Source organism: Bos javanicus, chromosome 3 (genome assembly GCF_032452875.1).
Source record: "Bos javanicus breed banteng chromosome 3, ARS-OSU_banteng_1.0, whole genome shotgun sequence".
Classification (NCBI taxonomy): Eukaryota; Metazoa; Chordata; class Mammalia; order Artiodactyla; family Bovidae; genus Bos; species Bos javanicus.
This window is the reverse complement of record NC_083870.1, coordinates 14277526-14298630: the sequence shown is the minus strand read 5'-3', so window position 1 is coordinate 14298630 and position 21105 is coordinate 14277526. Positions and strand designations below refer to the sequence as shown.

At 53.4% G+C, this 21105-nt stretch overlaps 1 protein-coding gene across 1 annotated transcript; it reads right to left on the bottom strand.

Annotated features, from left to right (window-relative positions):
* Positions 1-616: 616 nt before the first annotated feature.
* Positions 617-7663, bottom strand: CRABP2 (cellular retinoic acid binding protein 2). Its single transcript, XM_061402898.1, has 4 exons — positions 7304-7663; positions 3242-3420; positions 2915-3031; positions 617-2451 (listed from the first exon to the last, which is right to left on the bottom strand). The coding sequence occupies exons 1-4, from the start codon at positions 7371-7373 to the stop codon at positions 2401-2403; spliced, it is 417 nt and encodes a 138-aa protein (XP_061258882.1). The 5' UTR covers positions 7374-7663; the 3' UTR covers positions 617-2400.
* Between the last annotated feature and the right edge of the window lie 13442 nt (positions 7664-21105).

Here is a 21105-nt window from a genome sequence, read left to right as displayed (position 1 = left end):
TGTTCAGAGCAGCACTATTTACAATAGCCAAGACATGGAAAAAAGCCAAGTACCCATTAACAGACAACTGGCCTAAGAAGATGTGGAATACTGCTGTTGCTGCTAAGTCGCTTCAGTCGTGTCCGACTCTGTGCGACCCCATAGACGGCAGCCCACCAGGCTCCCCGGTCCCTGGGATTCTCCAGGCAAGAACACTAGAGTGGGTTGCCATTTCCTTCTCCAATGCAGAAAAGTGAAAGTGAAGTCGCTCAGTCATGTCCGACTCTTAGTGACCCCATGGACTGCAGCCCACCAGGCTCCTCCATCCATGGGATATTACTCAGCCACACAAAAAAAATGAAGTATGATTATTTGCAGCAACATGGATGGAGATTATCATTCTAAGTGAAGTAAGCCAGACAAAGACAAATATTATATATCACTTATATGTGGAATTTAAACAGTAATATAGGAAATTTCCTGGCAGTCCAGTGGTTAGGACTCGGCACTTCTACTGCAGGGCGCCAGAGTTAGATCCCTGGTTGGTTCGGGAACTAAGATCCGTAAGCCACAAAGTGTGGCAACAAACAGACAAAAGCAATCGAACTTGTTTACAAAACAGAAATAGACTCACAGATATGGAAAACAAATTTATGGTCACCAAAGGGGAAAGGGGTGGGGGAGGGATAAATTATGGGTACGATATTAATGTGTGTTAGTCACTCAGTCGTGTCCGACTCTTTGTGACCCCACGGATTGTAGTCCACCAGGCTCTTCTGTGCATGGGATTCTCCAGGCAAGAATACTGGAGTGGGTTGCCATTTCCTTCTCCAATGATGTTAATAGATACACATTAATATATATAAAATAAGGATTTACTGTATATTCACTATCTTGTAATAGCATGTAATGGAAAAGAATTGAAAAAAATCACTTTGCTATATACCTGAAACTAACACAATATTGTAAATCAACTACGTGTGTGTGCAAAGTTGCGTCCAACTCTTTGCGACCCCATGAACTGTAGCCCACCAGGCTCCTCTGTCCACAGATCTTTCCAGACAAGAAATACTGGAGTGGGTTGTCACTTCCTACTTCAGGGGATCTTCCCTAGCGCAGTGGTAAAGAATCTGCCTGCCAGTGCCAAAATCAACTATACTTCAATTAAAAAATACGACCCAGATAACTGAGGCCCAGGGAAACCAGGTAACTTTTCTGAAGTCACAACTAGCAAGTGGAAGAACCAGGATTTGAACCTCGCTTATCACTTGTGCTCACTTGGCCCCAATCACATCGTGATAACGTGAATTGCAAACAGGCAAACCAGTTAGGAGCTGCTGCTGGATAAACCAGGTGAGCAATGAGAAAGCTGGGTCTAGTGCAGTGGCGTGTGAAAGAGATCGTGATGGAATTTGGGAAGACACGGAACTGAGTGTGGAGGCTCAGGGAGGTGCGTGGGAGGAGGACCTAAGGGGCTTGGAAGATCCAAGAGACGGGGCAGACGTGGCAGACGGGGCAGAGTGAGAGATTTCAAGGCAGAGAGAGGCTTGTCTCAGACACAGAGTGACATGGGCAAGAGCAAGGCCATCCTGTGGGTGGTGATGAGTCATCTGGAGCCACGTGGGAGGCCAAGGCCAGGCCTGTGGTCGCCCACACGTTGCGGTTGGAGGAGAGAGAAGGAACAATCGGAGGAGGAGGAGGGAGCTCTGTCACCATCACAGGAGAAGGTGGGAGTCAGTTGCTCAGCACCTGCTGAGAGTCAGAGGATGAGGCCTTAGTAACTTTGGAAGCCAGAGCTGGGGACAAAGGAGGCTGGAGGAAGGGGAGTGAAGGTGATGGTCATGGATTCCACAGCAAAGGAAGGGCCGGTGATGAGGAGGGTGAAGGCCAGGTGGTTCCCTCCGCCTTGTGAACCTTGTACCAGTGCTGCTGAAACATCAGACTCTCTCACACTGCCTTTCAAAGGCAAAGCTGGACCCAGGTGACTTACCCAGCCCCTTCCCAACGAGCCAGAGACAGGTTTTATTTCCTAAAACATTTTAATAAAATTAACCAATAAATATTCTACACCGTATGGGCTACAGGGACAAAGAATGGAAGACAGAGGGCCCGTCTTTCCTACTTAGGCCCTCGGGTCCCCTTGCAGAAAAGGAGAGAGATGGTGCTACGGGCTGGTTTGGGGCTAGGACCAGGGTGGGGATCGGGGGAGTGATCCTGGAATCGGTGATCTGGGCTCCATCCATCGTGTTGATATATGGGGAGGAGAGGAGGGGTCAATAAAAGGAGAGCCCCTGCAGAAGGCAACCCAGAACCCCCAGAAGTGACTGGGATGAGGGGAGAGCTAGCCTAGAGGAAGGGGTGGGGCAGGAGGCAGGGAGCATGGGCGGGGGGCAGCTCTGGTGGCTCTGGGGCCGCAGCTGCTTACTCCCGGATGTAGACCCTGGTGCACACGATGTCATCCGCCGTCATGGTCTGAAGGGAGAGAAGTCATTGTTAGCCTGGGAGGCCCCTGGTTCCTGTGCTTGGGAGCAGGAGGGCTGCTTGGAAGTACTCTGCTTGGCCTCCAGGTCCAAACCTACTTCTTGGCTCAGGACGGTTCACAAAATGCCTGGGCATCATGTGATGGAGGACAATAGAGGCCCAGGGTCCATTCTACGCCTCCCTCCCCAAGCCAGGAAGATCCCCCCAGAGAACTGCTGGGGCCTTTCAGAGCAAGTCCTTTGCTCCAGGTGGAAGGGACACCCTTTTGCATTTGCACAAGGGTACTGCCTGGGACACAGACAGCCTAGTTCTGCCCCAGCAGCTCCATCAGGAGGCAGAGACCAGCCACCGTTGTTCTTAAATTTCCTGTACTGTGGAATGTCCTGGAAAATCTCTGAAGGTAGCACTGGGCTTGCCCTGTCTGAGCTAGGAGAAAAGCAGGAAGAAGCCTTACCAGGATCAGCTCTCCATCGTTGGTCAGTTCTCTGGTCCAGGAGGTCTTGGGACCCTCTCCCTTCAACAGCCTCTGCTCACAGACCATTTTGTTCTCGCTCTCCCATTTCACCAGGCTCTGTATGAGAGGGTGGCCAGGTGAGTTGGGCCCACAGCCAGGACAAGGGGGGCCAACAGAGGGACAGAGGAAGTGCCACCTTTCTATCCACCAACACTACTCTCCCCGCTGGAACTGGAGGAAAGAGTCAAGGGAAAGATTGGAAAATGTCATGGTGAGACACCAGGCAATGGATCCCATGACCCCGAGGGACCCCATCCCTGCACGCACCTTACAGGGTCTCCCATCCACAGTCTGCTCTTCAAACTCCTCTCCGATCTTGAAGTTGATCTCTGTGGTACGCACGGTGGTGGAGGTTTTGATGTAGAAAGTGTCCCCCTCCTGTTTGATCTCCACTGCTGGCTTGGATGCTGCAGCCACTGCGATCTTCCTCAGCATCACATTCACCCCTGTAGGGAGGGTAGAGGATGGACGCTCCTGGCACCTGCCTCACACCCTCCCCAGGAGAAAGCAGGAGCAAGCTGAACTGTGAGTCGACTGGGAAGAGAGGGAGGCTTCCTGCGTGTCCAAAAAGCGCCTTGAAGGGAGGGCAGGTGGTGCAGCCCTGATGGCTGGTGGGTTCAGGGAGGAGGGGCAGAGAGGCAGTGCCTCCCTTGGGATTTCTGTTTCTAGCTTCCACCTGGATGCATCAGCAGCCCTGCACTGGGATCCCACGTCTCAGCTTTGCAGTCAGTTCTCCCCGGTCCCTTCATCCTGCTACAACTCCCCTAGGCTCCATTCACCTCACTTTTGGTCCTTTGTCCACCTTCCTTGAGACCATCTGCTGGGATGGGCTCATCAGAGTCACTGTGTCCACACCCCCACTCATGTGCAGGGCAGACTCTCCTCAGCCAGCGCTCACTACTCATGTCCTGAAGTAGCGGCCACTTCCCTCTTTGCCTACTCACCTCCCCTGTCTGGTGGCCTTGATTTGCTGAGTCTCTGTCCCTCCCAGAATGAGAAGGAACAGGGATTCTCAACAGGGGAGGGGGTGTGACAGCTGTGTCCCCCTATAGAATGGTCTGTAGCCTGGGGAAGCCACAGGCTGTGAAATAAGATCCATTAGGCCATGATTTCCATCTGGCTCACCCTCCCTTTCAGGCTGGGTGAGCCTGGGCTAATGGCTTAACCTCTCTGAACCTTAGATTTCTCAATTGTAAAATGGAAACAATAGCTTCTTCAAGAGCCTATCAAATGGGACAATGTGTGTTTAGGCTGGAGCACACACAGTGCCGGGCACATCTGTAAGTTTTCAAACAGTAGCTACTCTTATTGTTGTTGTTTTTACTGATTAAAGGAAGGCAAAGAAAAAGCCAGAATTGGGGCTCAAAGTTCCATGCATCAGACTCCTGTTCACCTGCCCTCCTGGAAGACATCTACATCCCTCTCCCCTCAAGGGACACTCCCCTCCCCTCCTGTGATGTACCCCGACTCCAGGATCACCCACCCTACTTCAGGGCCCAGGTCTTCTCATTCAGGTTCTGTGGGTTCAGAGTCCCTGTGACTGTCCCCCTGTCCTTTCCCAGACTGGACCCCTTCTCTCCTCTCCCTAGTTATTTAAAAGGAATGGGGTAGCCGGAGAGAGCAGCCCTCTGCCAGGAAGTCAAGCAGGCCGGGAGGCATCTCTAGTTGGGGCCCAGGTCCAAGCCCTGCACCGCTTCACCTGGCCTGGCCTCCGGCCCTGAACTGGAGCAGAACCATTCCGGGTAACAATGGATGAGGATGAGGGGCCAAACTGGGCTGGGCCAGGTGAGTGGCCTGGGATTCCCCTGATGTGGGCCAGACCCCCGGCTCTCCTCCAGACTTGGATCCCTAGAGAAACAAATCCCCTTTCCCCTTGGCACCAGCACAGACCCACTCTCCTGCAGGCAGAAGGGAGTAGGAGGAAGGCCTGTCCCTCAGGAGCCCAGGGGCCCATTTCTTGGTTGCTGATCTCTTGGGACCAGGGAGCAATGACTGAGGTTCCTAAGACAAATTGACCTGGTAAAAGAAACACATCCTGCTCCAACTCCTTGAACAAACAGACTGCTTCACTCTCTGGTGCTACCTGGGAAATTCATCCTGCTATCTAACAATTAGCTTTCCCGTTACAGAAACAGGAGCGGCTAGCTATGTGCTGTGCATGTGTGCTAAGTCCCTTCAGTCGTGTCCAACTCTTTGTGACACTATGGATCATAACCCACAGGCTCCTCTGGCCACAAGATTCTCTAGGCAAGAACACTGGAGTGGGTTGCCATGCCCTCCTCCAGGGATCCTCCCAACCCAGGGATTGAACCTGCGTCTCTTACACCTCTTGCATTGGCAGTCAGGTTCTTTACCACTAGCGCCACCTGGGAAGCTATGTGCCATGACCATCATATTGGATGGGACGAAGAAGTGAAGTGAGTTAGAAGTGAAAGTCGCTCAGTTGTGTCAGACTCTTTGTGACCCCATGGACTATACAGTCCATGGAATTCTCCAGGCCAGAATACTGGAGTGGGTAGCCTTTCCCTTCTCCAGGGGAATCTTCCCAACCCAGGGATTGAACCCAGGTCTCCTGAATTGCAGGAGGATTCTTTACCAGCTGAGCCACAAGGGAAGCCCAAGAATACTGGAGTGGGTAGCCTATCCCTTCTGCAGAGGATCTTCTTGATCCAGGAATTGAACCGGGGTCTCCTGCATTGCAGGCAGATTCTTTACCAGCTGAGCCACAAGGGAAGGTGTGGGTATCCTCCAAATACCTGAGCATCCCTCCCCAGGAGACAGACCCTTGAATAGGACAAAGAGGAGTGAGAAGGGACTGAGGTTCCTGCGGAAGCAAGGCTAGGTTCAGAGAGGACACCCCTCCCGTGGCCTCTGGTGACTGTGGTGCTGGGCCAGGCTCAGCTGACCTTGGCTGATTCAGGACTGTGTTTGTCTAACGGGTCTGTTTTCAATCTGTCCCCTCAGCAAGCCCCGAGGAGGGCACGTGGCTCTGAGAGACCCCACAGGGAGGACAAACAGACTGAAGACAGACAGACAACAGGGTTGGGCTTGGGATCTAATCCTCCAGCCGGGGCCTGCGGGTGCTCCAGGCCACTGCTTCGTTCACTAGGGAGAGGGGCCAGCATCCAGAGATGATGGGGGAGGAACGGCATCCAGGCTTTCCGAAGGGAAAACTTTTCTCCTTTCATTTCAACAAGGGTAGAGCAAGAAAGGCTGACAGGACTCCGAGAAATACTGCAGTCAGATTGCAAGAAGAACTAACAGTGAGGAAGGGTGTGGAAATCCTCACTTTCCTCGCAGCATTCCAGACCTTTCCTCATTCCTAACTCATTTCTACAGCTCCCTGCCCCACACAGGGTGCCCTCTGCCCAGTCCAGCCAGAGTCTGTTCAGGCCAGAAATGGAGGGCTCCAGGGTTTCCAGGTGGCTTCCGAGTCGCTGAATTCTTGACTAATCTCCATCTCTCTTCAAAACCCTCTCCCCAGCCAGTCCAGGCTTTCTCTACCCACTCCCCAACCCCCTCACCCCCACCCCGGCCCCTCAGACACCTGAGGGCACACAGGAGTTGGGACAGGCAGTCTAGGTAGCTTCAACTTCTTCCACCTTTAACCAGCTGGGCTGCAGCCGGGCCCTCCAGGGAGGGAGGGAGGGAGAGGAGAACTTGGATTTTCCGAAAAGGAGGGGGTGGCTGGGGTTTCACACGAAGCCATTTGTTGAAATCTAAGAAAGTGATAATTATCCAGAGCGATTTTAGGACTCTAGTTGCTCGCTGTAGGAAAATATTTGTCTCACAGATGGAGGGTGGGGGGAGCACAGTGGAAAAGTTCTGAAAGGGGAAGAAAAGGGAATCTGGGGGCCCTGCTGTGACGGATCACCTAGTGGGCGGAACCCGAGGCAAAGAGGTAAGGAATCTGCCCCCGGAGATTGGGTTACCTGCAGGGGGCAAAGGGGAAGGAGGCAGGAATGCCTCCGGGGGGGTTCGGCTGGGTAGAGACCCAGGCACTCAGCTTGGACGCAGTGTGTGCAGCTTCTGAAGAGCGGAGAACCCCCTTGCCTCACCCCAAGAGATACCGACCTCGTGCTTCTGGTTTCTACTTGATTCAGAGGCTGAGTCACCGCAGCAGCTGGCACCGGTGGGCGCCCCGCCGGAGAAAGAAGGATTTAGGTATTCCGGCCCAGCGCCCCAGGACCCAGGCGTCTGGCCCCTATTCTTGGGGATGTAGGCGCCCAGCTTCCCACGCCTTGGTTCCAGCTTCCCTTTCTTTCTCATACCCACCTCCGATGCCTCGGCACCCCCTCTTCTCTCCCCAGCGATCAAAAATCTCCTTACCCAGCACTTTGAGCAAATCCTCGAAGTTCTCCGATCGGATGATTTTCCAGTTACCAGAGAAGTTGGGCATGGTGGCGGCGCTAGTGGCGGGCCCCTTAGATCTTTCCACTGGAGCACTGGACGCTGAGTCGTTTACTCAAAAGAGATGTCTCCGCCGCCTTGCGGGACTCAGGAAACCGGGAAGGTCCGAGGACAACCCAAAAGCCGGCCTGGGCTCCTGCGCGGACAGCTTTTATACCCTTCGCGGACCCGCCCTTGCCCAAGAACGAGGTGGCCCCGCCTTCCGTCCCGCCCCCCTCCCCACCTGTGGGGGCCTTGAGCCCGGTCCCTTCATTACCGTCCCACCCCCACCCCCACTACGGCCTCTGGATCTAGACCCATGGGCGGGTCCAAAATTCACCGAGGGGGCCGGAGATTGCTGGCTCCCGCGCCAGTGGGTGGATGAGGAGGCGGATGGGGGGCGAGCCCTAGGATTGGGCTCTCAACCGGGAAGGGAGGGCGCCGGGTCCGGGGCACAGAGGCTGGGGTCTCACATCTGCAGTCCGAGGCACAGGGTCGCATCTCGCCTGTTCCCCATCCCTCCCCAACCTGACACTGTGCACTCTGCTCCTCGGCGCCGGACCCGGCGACACCACCAGCTGGTGAACCACTCCTTGCGAGTCGGAGCTGGGGCGGCCGAGGTCCGCTCCGCTGAAGCTGGAGCTGGATCCAGGGTGACCGCTCCGAACTCGAGAGAGGCTGGGGGGTCCTGGGGTTCAGGGACCAGGCACCTAAGTGAGGCAACGGCACCCCCTGCTGGAACAACTCGAAGACGCTGGGAGGGGGTTCACCCTCGCCCCCCGCCCGAGACTCCCCACCCAGGTTTCGGGCTCCAGTAGTGCCTGATGGGCTGAAAGTTGGAGTAGGGAGACTCATTCCTCTTTAAGAATTGGGCGGGCGTCGAAGGGTTAAACAGGAGCCTTGAGCCCGAGCCTGCGGAGGGCAGAGGTCACAGCCAATCACTTGACACGAGCTCTTTATTTAGGCGCTTTCTCTGTCACTCTGCTCCCCAGACCCCCGAGGGGATCGCAGTACGTGGCAGGGAGGGGAGGCGGGGACAGAGGCGCTGAGCCCCCGGCGCGCAGAGCTGCCACCTCCGGGTGGGGGTGGGGGCGGGGGAGCGCGGGCTGGGTGCCCCGGGAAGGGGAGGAGCAGGGTCTCAGGTGTCACCATTCTGAGCCGTAAAACGGCGGAAGGAGCGGCCGCCCCTCGGCAAGCGTCTCTGAAGTGGGAGATCAAAGGACGGGGGTAGGGCACGGCTCCACGCGGAGACCCAAGTGGGAGTGGGCGAGACTCTGAGGGAGAGGGCCGGGAGACAAACAGAAATGGAAGTCAGGCAGGGAGTTTCGGAGACAGGCCAGGAGGCCGTAGACCGCCGACCGCAGAGGAGCAGGGTCGGGCACGGGGAATAAGGTACTCCTGAGAGAGCGGAACCCGGGGGCCCGTTCCGCGTTGAGGGACGCTGCGGCCCCGCTGCCCTCGGCCGATCGGTGCACGTGGTCCGGATGCCCTTAACGCACCCCCAGCCCCGCCACCCTCCCGGAGCTGTCCTTCCAGCTTCTTCCGAGGCGGGGAGAAAAATCCCCACATCTGGTCCCAGCCCTGGCCCCACCCTGCCAGCGTGGCCAAGGGTGGAGCAGAGGACCAGCTCTGCGAGATTCTGGGCCTTTAGAGCCTGGAACAGTCTAGGAGGTTAGGGGCCTTAGTTGGGGAGGACCCCCGTGGAGGAGAGCCAACGGAAAGGGGCTGGAGGATTTACCAAAGACTGGAGAACACGCTGGAGGTCCAGCCTCTGTGCTGTAAAGAGGAAAACCTCTGAATAATGGGTGTGTAGGGGAAGATAATGCAACTAGGGTGACTCTGGCACAGGAAGGATGGAGATTAGACTGTAGAAAGGGCTTTTGACGCCCCCCACCCCCCTCAAAAACCAATAAAATGTCAATTCTGAAAAAGGAGCTGGAGGCTTCAGCCTGGTTTTAGGGTTCCAGGTTTTGTGTAGGGGACTTTAATTGCGGGGAGCAGGGTAGGGGTTGGCCTGGTCTTCTGCAAGTGAGGGGGCAGCGGGTCGAAGGGCTCTGGGAAGATGGATAGACAAAAGCAGAGACGGTGGAGGGAAGGGGTGGTCCCTGGGGGGTGCTTAGGGCTTGGGGTTGAGGCACTGCTCCTCCCCCATCATTCGGCTGCAGCTTCGCTGTAGGTAAAGGGAGGGGGATTAGGTTTTGACAGTGAAATCAGGCTCCCAGCCAAGGGGATGAGGAGACGCTGGGGGAGGGAACGGGGCAGAAACCAGACTCCGGCTGCCTCTCCTGCCCCCTCGCTGCCCCCTGCCTCTTACATCCAGGTCTCCTGTCCCTCTCCGCTCCAGCCTTCTTGAGCCCCCAGGCAGAAGAGTCCAGTCTCCTCCTCAGTAGGCATCTCTCCTACTGCAAAAAAGAAGGGCCAGGGCTGACCCTCTCCTCCACAAGCTTGTGACTAAGGATGTAGAAACCTCAACCAAAAGATGGTCACCAGGATGAGGGGGGCCTGGACCTACAGGAGCACAGAGGAGGGATGTGGTCTGGCTGAGGGAACTAGAGGGGCTGGAGGTGGGGGCTCCCTGGGGTGGAGGCAGGCCAGCCTGGGCCCACTCCCCTCCCTCCACTTCCTCACTCCCCCCACCCCACCCCCACCCCCCACTGGCCAGGCAGCCAGAATTACCAAAGAGACAGAAGTAAGACAAAGGGAAGTTGGGCTGGGAGGAGAATTTTTTCCAGATGTGAGTGTTTGTGGTTTGGCAGCTCTGGGCCTGAGCTCCAGCTCCTGCACCCCAACCCTGGCTGAGAGAGTTTGGGCAGAGGGTCCAGAGCATGGTGCTGAACAGCCAGGCTGGAGGTTTCAGCCTCCAGCAGCCCTGTTACCATAGGAGCATGGAGGCACGTGTGTAAGGGGTACTTAGGAAAAAATGCAGGGGAAGGGGGTTGGGGGGCATGAGGCTGGGGAGTAGTGGATGAGAGGGCTGGGGGACAGGGAAAGGGGGCTAACAGAGGAGGCTGGGGGAACCCAGGGGCAAGGGGCAGTGGCTAGAGCCCTGGAACCAGGTGATGGGGAGGAGCTTAGCCAGCATCAGTCACTCAGTCACAAACAACTGGCTTTAATTTCCCGCCGGGATCCATAAGGAGAAGGAATTTCCTAGTGTCGCTGGCCTTTTAATTATTACCAAATCTGCTGCAGATCTGCCTGGGGCAATGCGTTCCCCTTTCTAGGAGCCTGGGTCATACCTCTCTTGGGGCTCCCCCAGGAATTTGGAGACTCAAGTCGGGTGGGGGGGGTGCCAGATTGGTGAGAAAAGGTGGGGGAGCAGAGGCAGGATAGGGGTGAGGAAGAAACAGACAAGCTAGAGTTAGGGAAGAAACAGACAAGCTAGAGTTAGGAAAGAAACATTCTGGAGCTTTGTTCCCATTGCAGTGTGGCTATGTGGAAAGTGGCTGGTTTTGCAGAAGGAATGCAGATGGGCAGGCTCCTGAATGGTTGCAAGAGTAGGGTGTGAGTGGATGTAGATGTATGCACAATTAAGGGGTCTGGGGGCTTGGGAAGAGGAGGCTGCCCCACCTCTCTCCACCATTCCCTTGAGGCTGAGTCGGGGAGGAGTGATGGCAAGAGCGGGAGTGTTGTGAACCCCTCACCCTCACCCCCAACGGGGACCGGGAGATTCCCAGCCAAATGCAGCACTTGTAGAAGGGCCTCACCCTGCGCAGTGTTATTGCATCTGCTGGATCAGAGAGTTTGTTGGCGGAGAGTCATGTAGAAATTAAACCCAGGTGGGGCTGGACACCTGGGTCTCTGCCATACAGGGTAGGGGCCACGAAGGAAGCAGGAATTCTATAGAGGGTGGGAAGTGGGAGAGTAGAAGAGAGGAGCTGGGCCTTCCCCTGGGCAGGACAGCTGTATATCCTGGCCTCCCTGAGCCCTCAGGATTCCGTGCAGCACGGAGCATAGACTTAAGCATCCTGCCTCCAGGTCTGCTCTAATCCTCAACATTGAAGGAAATGTTCTGTTCTTGTGTCTCCCTGGGCTTAAGGACCCAGCATTTTTCAAATCTGTTAAGGCCCGGCTCTGATCCTCCCCAAATGAAATTGCCATTGCAACAGGATAGATGCAAGACCAAAAAAAGAGCTTCCAGCAAGCTAAAGTGCAAGCTGGGAGTCAGAGAGTAGAAAGGAGGCAACTCATTCCCAGGAACATCTGGGCACAGGAGAGAGATCCTGGGAACTAGGGAAGGTATGGTCAGAGAATCTGAGTGATGGGGGAAGGGGCAGCCAGACTCAAAGGAAGGTATGACAACGGCCTCCGGAGCCAGCCCTGGGGCCCTGGCAAAGGGGGAGGCAGGTGGGGTCAGAAGCGCAGAATGCGAGGAGGGAGCTGCCTGTGACAGGAGGGATCACAGTTAGACCAGGGGAATCTGCAGGCACCCGGGCAGCCAGGCGGCTCCTCTGTTGTTTTTGGCTCTGCTACCTGGTTCCCAGCTCCATCTGCCAACGCTCTCCTCAGGGCTGGGCTGGGTGCACTGAGCCAGGCAGGCTGAGCAGTGGAGGGGGGAAGGAGGAGCTGGGGGTGCACTGGCAGAAGACATGTCCGGAGATCAAATCTCTGTTCCCTGAGAGAGGCCCCTGGCTCTGTTCGCCTCTTCAGGGGCAGGCGCAGAGGTGTGGGCAGTCATCGAAGAGCCTGGAGAACCCCTGCACAAGGCCTGGGCTCTTTGTTCTTCTGCTCCTCTACCCTGCCTCCACCACCCAGACTGCTTCTTGCCAGTCTGCCGTGGTAGCTCAATCCCTTCCCCCACGTAGGCCCTGCTCCGTTTTCTCTCCTGCTGCTACGTCACTCCAGTCGTGTCCGACTCTATGTGACCCTGTAGACGGAAGCCCACCAGGCTCCCCCATCCCTGGGATTCTCCAGGCAAGAATACTGGAGTGGGTTGCCATTTTCTTTCACTTTCTCTCCTACTGCAGTGAAAAACACCAAATTTGACCCCCCTTCCTCTAGAGCCTCCTCGCTTCTCAAGAGAACCTCCAGGCTGAGGTGGGGATTCAGTGTGGCACGGATTGTTGGTGGCAGCTGCCAACATCTGAAGCCACATGGCCCTGGGCCTGACTCTGGCCAGCCGTGGCCCCTTCCCCACTCGGAAGGAATCCCCCCAGGGCAACACTGCTGGATGAAGAAGCCAGTCAGCCCTGTGACCTGCTGTAAAACTCCTGGCTTTTATGATGCAGTGACTAGGGCCAGATCCCTGTGCCATTTCCACTCTTGGTACTGGCCCCTTAACCCCTGGCAGCCCAAGGCTGTAGCTATGAAAAGCTTGGCAGAGTGGACCTTGGGTTTGCATGGTACCTGGGGACAGTGAAAAGATGAACAGACCCGGGAAAAGATGAACAGCCTGCGGTCCAGCCCAAGACATTTTCTGGGGAGCTCAAGCCCCCTCCCAGATATCTCTTCTCCCACTTTCTGGGGATGAGAAATGGAAGAAGAGCCAGGGCTCCACAGAACCCCTCTGTCCATTGAGACAATCTGGAGTTTTTGGAGGAAGAAAGAAGTCGACAGGGCTGCAGGCTGATTTGGGGCTACATTCCTCCTCTGGCCTGAACTGCAGAAGGTGGGCACTGGGCCAGATAATCAGACTCTGAGACTGAAGAGGAAAGAAGTAGGGGGTGGTGGGAGAGAAGGGTGAGATCCCAGAGAAGAGACTGAGGGGGCCCTAGGCCTAGGCTTTGAGGTTCTGTATGGAGATAGAAAGAGAGTATTGGACCCACTGTCCCTGGGGTGCAGGGTAAGTGGGACTGACAGATCAGATTCAGGAACATTGGCCAGCTCGGGGGCGGAGGGACACCTCTTCAAAGCTCCTTAGCACTCCCATTTCCCTCCTTCTCTAACCCCCAAAATGCAGCTACTGTCTCCAGATAAGACCTGGTAGTTTGGCCCCCAGCCGGGCTCCTAAGGAAGCTGGCTGTGCTAATGGCTCCAGGGAGGAGGCTGGAACCCCAGGAGCTGGGTAATAAGGACCAGCTTCCCCAACCCCAGGGCCCTTCTTGCTGCAGACCAGGCCCAGAACAGTGGGCCAGACTCCCCAGAGATAGAATCAGAGCTACAGGGGGATTTGAGCAGAGTAAGGATGGGCTCCAGGAGCCCAGATTCCTGGTCCCTGCCCCCATCCTCTCATCTTGAGCAGGGAGGGAATTAAGAAGGGATGCAAGAGTTCAGAGTCTGGCCCCTTCACCAGGCTAGGGCCTTGTCCTTCCAGTGACCCCACCAACCTACCCCTCCTTATAGTAGGGCTGGAGACATGGGCGGGTAGGGGAGGCCCCAGACTGACCTAGCCCTAATGGCTTTCCCTGGGCAGCATGAACAAAATGGGAAAAAGATGTGTGAGGTGGGAAGCTCTGATTTCCTTTCCCCTGCGGGCGCCAGCTCTGGAAAATGTTAGCTGTCAAAGACAGACTGTATAGTCCCCCTGCCTCCCTCAACCCAGTACCCCTTCACCCCTCCCCATCCACCAGCACCCCCCTCCCACTGCCTGCCCAGATTCCCAGGGGGCACCGGGCTGGCTAGTGCCTGTGAATTTCAGTTCACTAGGCTGAGGACGCACACTGTCTGGACGAAGCCCCCATCTCTCCCTGCCTGCGTCTTCTCCACCAACCTGGGAAAGACATTCAGACGGGAGCTTTGGCACTTGGGGATCCTCAGGAACATGTCCCTGGGGGGTCAAAAGAGCCAGCAGATCCTGGATTTCACAATTGCCAACCTCCTCGCCACGGTCTCACGCCTCTTGAATCCCAGTGCTCTGGGACTGTCGGCTACACATTTCCAGGTTTCCAGATGATCCGGATTTCTTGTTAGCCTTCCAGCTGAGCTTGCAGCAGCTAGCACAGAGAGGGTGCCATCCTGAGTCAAGGACACACAGGGTGTGCCTTTCTCCCTGCCTGGGGGCAGTGTGGTCTCCATGGGCCAAGTCTCTCCTCTGATGAGCTCCCAGACCCCCTGGTACTAGGTTCCTAGGAGTCCCAGGGAATTGATTCCAAAGCTGGGAGGAGGCAGTTCCTGCCTTGGAGTGGAGAGTGGGCATGGGGGTGGCTAACCTCGCAGGAAAGCAACAGAACACTCTTCCCTTGCTCTAGCCCAGGCTTCTTTGATCCGACCCCAGATCCACCCTCCCACCCTTCAGGAAAGCTTCCCAGACCCACCCACTCTGCCAGCCCAGCCCAGCATCCCTGCCCCAGCCTGAGGTCTCAAGCTGCCAAGGTTGGATTATCTGCCTCTGACTTCCCGTTGGTCATGGGTGTAGGCTCCATCGTCCTCCTCAGCTCTGAGGGCAGGGGCAGTCTGCCTTTTTCCTCCTTTGGTTATGGTTTGGATCCATCTCATGGAGTCTTTCCAAAGAAGGGACTGAGTAGGATTCCACAAGATAGAAGGGAGTGAAGGACCTGGCCTTTCGGTGAAGCTGCCTCTGGTCTGGGGATGCCAGACAGTTTGGGTTCCTGGTGCTGCAACGGACAGGAGGGTCAGGGTCCCGGGCGAGGGCCCAACCCTCAGTGCCCAGGTCTGGGAGAAGAGTGGCTCTGAGCCCGCCACTGTGCGAGAACTTCCTATGCTGCCTGGGGTCTGATCCCAAAGCTCGCTCTTAAACACTTCAGAATGGAATCTGGTTAAGCCTGGGAGAGGATTAAGATGTGCTTGTCTTTCCATGCCAAATTCTTAAAAATATCTTCTTTCTCTGCCTCTCCCTCCACCCCTACATCTCTCAAAATCCTATGCATTATATACACTCTTTCAAAGAAAGCACGGAGTTGATGGTATCCCTAAATAAGGCTAGGAGCTCACATATTAAAAAAACAAAACCAGCAAAGTCAGCACAGTGAAGCGGTAGGAGGGCAGAGAGCAGAGCAGGAAAAAAACCTGTGCAGCAATTCTAAAAGACCAGGGGCTGGGTTGGCAAGGGCTCACCAGGACCCCTCCCTGAGCTCAGCAGTGCCACTAGATGTCACTTACCCATTTAGTCACTGCCTGGAGGAAATGGTGCAACCCTGACTGTCCACCCAGAAACGGTGGCAAACCTCCACCCCTGACCACACACTGGGTCCCCTACTGGTGAGGGTGCGTGTACTTCCTGAGCTATCTGGTGGGCTAGTATGTACAGGAACTTGGGTGAGAGTTGAAAGACCAAAGATGCCAGTCTTGGCTTACACATGTGTTCAGCATCAACCGCACAAGAGATCATCTATGTGTGCAAAGTTAATCAGTTTCAGATAAGGCTACTTACCAGCTCCTCCGCCTCAACTCCTGTCATCTCTGGCCTAGATTACAGCAAGAACCTCCGCTTTGGTTTTCTGTTCCCACTCTCTTCCAGTCACAGCACCCACGGGGAGTCCTTTAAATCCTGAGTCAGTTCACACCATTGTTCAAAACCCTGCACTGGGGCCCGTTTCACGCAGATAGTAAGTCCCAGGGCTTACAGTGGCCTACAAGGGTCTATATCATGGGCCTACGTCTCCCCTGCTCACTGACCCCCAGCCCCTACCCCCTCCCCTTGGCTTCCCCTGTTCCAGCCATGCTGCTCCCTAAATATATCAAGCATCACTCCTGCCTTTGCACTGACCTCTTTCTCTGGAATATTCTTTCCCCAGATATTTACTTGACTTGCTCCTTCACGTCTTTCAGTTCTGCTCAAATGTCACTTCCTCAAAAATGCCTTCTCTAAACACACCGTCTAGAATCTTATGTACACATATCTGCCTTATCCCCTTACTTTTCTTCATATCACTCATCATCCCCACTACAAGGGAGGTCTGTGCAGACTCCACTGGCCTACGATAGCACCTGGTTTGTGCTCAGTAAATATTTCTTGAACAAATGGACAAAAAGTGAATGACTTCAGCCAAAATCAATGACTACTAAGGCTGAAAAAAATATCTTTCATTAGTACACTTGTTCTTGATTTAATCATTTATTTAACTGTCCTTGAAGATTGAAGGCAGGAGGAGAAGGGGACGACAGAGGATGAGATGGTTGGATGGCATCACCGACTCAATGGACATGAGTTTGGGTAAACTCCGGGAGTTGGTGATGGACAGGGAGGCCTGGCGTGCCGTGGTTCATGGGATCGAAAGAGTCGGACAAGACTGAGCGACTGAACTGAACTGATAGGTGCATGAAAGAGGTACTCTGATAAAAATCAGGTCTGAAAATGAGAGGGATACAGCCATACAGCCGTGGTGGAGGCCATGCCCACTGGCTGGGAGAGTTCAGAACTCTCCATGATGCCCCAGCTGCCCTCTTAGAAATCCCAACCCAGCTCATTAAGGCTCAGAGAATGTGTTTATGCATCTTCAACTCCTTGTTTGCAGCATCTGTCCACCTCAGGTCCCTGAGGATCTAGCTCAAGCTCCCCATCCTCCTGTTTCTAGTCCTGGGGAATTCCCTGGTGGTCCAGTGGTTAAGACTCTGGGCTTCCACTGCAGGGCACATGGGTTCCATCCCTAATCAGGGAACTAAGATCCCCACACACTGCGTGGCACAACCCCCCAACTTTGCCCCCCACAATATATATATATATATATTCATATATTCATATATATATATATGAAATCCTGTGGCCCCCTGGGGGCTTCCAGCACTTACTCAACAGGTCAGCCTCTCAGGTCCTTAATTCCACAGACTTCATCAACCTCGTCTCCATCTAGGTTTAGGCACTTGCCTTGGGGACCACACACTGTCAGCTGTGAGCATTTAAACTCTTCACTTTTCTGTTTGGGTTGCTGAATGATGCTAGAAAAAAAATGTGACAAGCAGTTTGCAGGGGTCCTGCAAATTCACTTTCTGACCTCAATCAGGAGCTCTGCCGTTGCTCAGAGGCCCTTCCTTGTGTTCTCAGTCAGCTCACTCTCCTGTCTTCTTGGTGGCTGCTCCACACTGTCTTTATTCTTTCCAAGTTTCTGTCCCTTGGCTTCCCCCTCATACTCAGCTGACCATTCTGCCTCCAATTTAATGAGCAAGCAAGGTCACCAGACCCTAATCACTTTATTCCACCATCATCCCAAGCCAGCTCCAAGAATTACCTTGCAGTAAAGTGGTTAGGACTCTGCGCTCTTAACACGAAGGGCCTGGGTTCAATCCCTGCTCAGGGAACTAGGACTACACAAGCTGCCACGTGGCCAAAAAGCACCCCCAAAACAAAACAAAACCCAACCATCTCCATCTGCCATCTGCCTTACCGTTTCCTCTTTTCTTTCTGACCCAGCAGACAAGGGATCCTGATTGCTGGCCAAGGCTAAGCTTGGCATCCCTCCCCTCTACTCTTTCAGGATCCACTGTAGCTTAATTCACCTGCCCTCTCACGAGCCAAGTTATGCTCTGCTGGCTTTGTCTATTGGCGCCTTCAGCCCTCACACTCCCACAGCAACCCTCATCTGCTTCCCTTCAGAGCCAACAAAGAACAGCTCACAGCCACTCCTTCCTCGCCTCGTTTATTCTCCAGCCCGTCTCGGCTGAGCTGCTGCCGCCCCTCTCAGACGCTGCTCAGATAAAGGGCACTGAATTGCTACAAAACAGACCCTTTTGTTGGCTCTCAGCGGACTGGCTGTCCATGCTGTTAATGCTACCTCCCCCGTCCTGGGAGGAGTCTCCTTAGCTGTCCTCTTACCTGATGGTCCTCTCTCAGACCTCTCTTCCTCCAGCAGCTTCTAAGGACGGGTACTTCCTGAGACTCTGATTTTGACCTGCTCTTTATATGCCTTTATATAAAGGCTTCATTCCAAGCCAAGGCTTTTATCTTACTATTGTGCTCTTGTCTCCTAGTTTCCAGTCCCAGATCTCATTTACTCTGCTAAACTCCAGTCTGGTACATCCAGCTGCTGGCTGGATATCTACACTTGGGTATCTTCAAGAAGCTCAAAGTCAACCCAATCAATACCCAAGTCATCTTCCTCAAAAACCTGCTCTCCTGCCCACCATACACTCTGTCTTGGTTAATGGCACCACTGCTGTCTATCCACTGCCTAGTTCAGAAATATCAAGGCAACCTTTAATTCCCTTGCTCTGATCTCTAAATCTTATTGATTCTACCTTCTCAGTGATGCTCATATGCACCTTCCCAATTCATTAATTCAGGACTACATCATTGCTCATCAGATTACTCAAACAGAAGAACTCATGTTCTGGCCCTACTCAATCTTGCTTCCATTTGGCTGCCAGCATTGTCTTCCTAAAACCGAAATCTGATCACATCACTCCCCTATTTTAAATTCTTCAGCGACTCTAGACAGTGCTTGCCACGGGGCATTGATATCAATTTACTGGTTTCTCTGCTTCAGGTTACTATAAGCAACTGGGGGCACATGCCATTTCTGTGTGCCTAGCACAATGCCTGGCACATAGCAAGTGTTTAATAATAAACATTTGAGTGGCAGGATGCCAACCTCATCAGATGCTGCCTGGCTGTGTTACCAACCCAGTCGGAGAGTGGTTAAGAGCTGAGGCTCCAGACAGACAGACCTGGCAGGTCTGCGTGCCAGCACTGCCAACTTCCAGCTGTTTAGCCTAGGGAAGATGTCTTACTTTTCGTCAGCCTGTTTCCTCAACTGTTCAATTGGAATACTACCATCTCCCTTACGGAGAGTAGGACCACGCTCCTAAAGACTCAGCACAGTACCTGACTCAGAGAAGCACTCAACAAATGGCTGCCATTATTATTATTAATGATAGCAACCATTAGCTAGACTTCAAAGTTAGAAGAAAATCCCAGGATTTTAATGCCAGAACCACTGAGGCTCCTAGGGAGCAAACTGATTTACCAGCACAAACTGAGTAAGTAGCAAAATCAAAATTGATGCCTAGTGTCTACATAGCAATAAAATGCTGTTCTGCTATCAACTGTTTGGTGGACTTGCCCTAAGTTACAGGGTAAATGAAAAGTGCATTGTGAACAATACACAGCCTGTAATGCAGGATATTCATAAATGCCCTTGGCAAGGTACAGTTGCACACATGGGAATCTGTGTCTCTAAACTTGGACTTAGGCTAATGTGCCTTGGGGCAAGTTCATAATTACAGTACTGTTCATCTTTCCTTCTGTCAGCTGTAATCATCTGTTAAACTAGGAATCAAGTGATTCCTTGTTAGAGTCTTGATTCAATCAGTGGGTTTTTTTTTTGGCTGTACCACGTGGTTTGTGGGATCTTAGTTCCCTGACCCGGGATTGAACCTGGGCCCTCTACAGTGAGACTGTGGAGTCCTAACCACTGGATTCCCAAGGAATTCCCTCAACCAGTGGCTTTTAAGGGTAGAGAGAATGGCAGCATTATGACCTGAAATTTCAAAATACACTTCCCCTCCCAAGAATCACTTTACTATACGACATTTCAAAAGATCAGTGTGTTTGGCAGCATATACTTCTCCCACTCTTTTGCCCTTTATCGTTCTCACCTGCAGAAGGGGGCTCAGCATTAGGAAGTATCAAGACATGGAAAGAGTATTGTCGGAAGAACATTTGTTTTCTTGTGCATATGCTCCAAAGGGCCTCAAACTTAAGGCAAACCAGGACTTGCTGATTGGTATTTAGGTAGAAATCTGCAATGGGGCTTATCTGTCATCAACTGGATGAAGCCTGAGAACAAAGGGGCAGAGAAAGAAGGGGTTTAAAGTACAGGGATCCCCAGGCACCCTGCAGGGTGAGCTGGGCTCTGACCAGGAAGTATATGAGAAAAGAGCGAGAAAATGGTTGCAAGGTCCTCTGGTCTCCAGGTTCTTTTTGATGAGCAAAAGTGAGACTTAGCCCTTCCCAATGCTGGACGGAGGGCGCCTGAGTCGGGGGGTGAAGTAGAGCATAAAAGCCAAGTGCAACTAGAGATTACCATACTAAGTGAAGTAAGTGAATAACAGAAAGACGAATACCATATGATATCACTTATATGTGGAATCTAAAACATGACACAAACGAACTTGTCTGTGAAACAGAAACAGACGCACAGAGAACAGACACGTGGTTGCCAAGGAGGGAGGTGGAGGGGATGGATCGGGAGTGTGGGGTTAGCAGCTGTAAACTGTTAGATACAGAATGAACAAGGTCCTACTGCAGAGCACAGGGAACTATATTCAACATTGTATGGTAACACAGTGGAAAATAACATGAAAAAGACTATATGATTGTTATATATAACTGAGTCACTTTGTTGTACATCAGAAACAATATTGTAAATCAACAGTATACTTCATAAAATAAATTACCCAGCCAGGTACCCTAAAACCTGAACTCAAAGGAGAATTTTCCACTTAGCTTCTAGTTTCCTGATTGCAATGTAATTAAGACTCACATTCATTTAAGACTTGTAACCCGTTTTTGGTGTGACCTTCCTACATTATTCCCACTTAAGAGATGTGTAAGAGCGCCTAGCGCTTCTTTGTGAAGTGTCATGGACATTGCTTATGTTGGGTTCAACAGGAACCAACTTGCTCAGAGCTCAACAGCTGCCTGTTCAAGCAGATGCTGTAGTGCGGGACACAGCAGCAAGACCACGTCCAAGGTCTCATTGGCTGCAGCAAATTCCCTTCTATAGGCAGCCGCAACTGTGACTCTGGCCTCTGGAGCCAAAATAGCCACTCAAGAGGGCAAGAGTCTCGGTGTATACATGGAGTCTGCATTCTCTCAAGACAGAGCGCAGACAGTGATCCCAGCCACAAGGTCAGACCTGTGACTCACTTTCCCAACATCAGGGTGTGTACCACCAAGGAAGAGCTGGCAG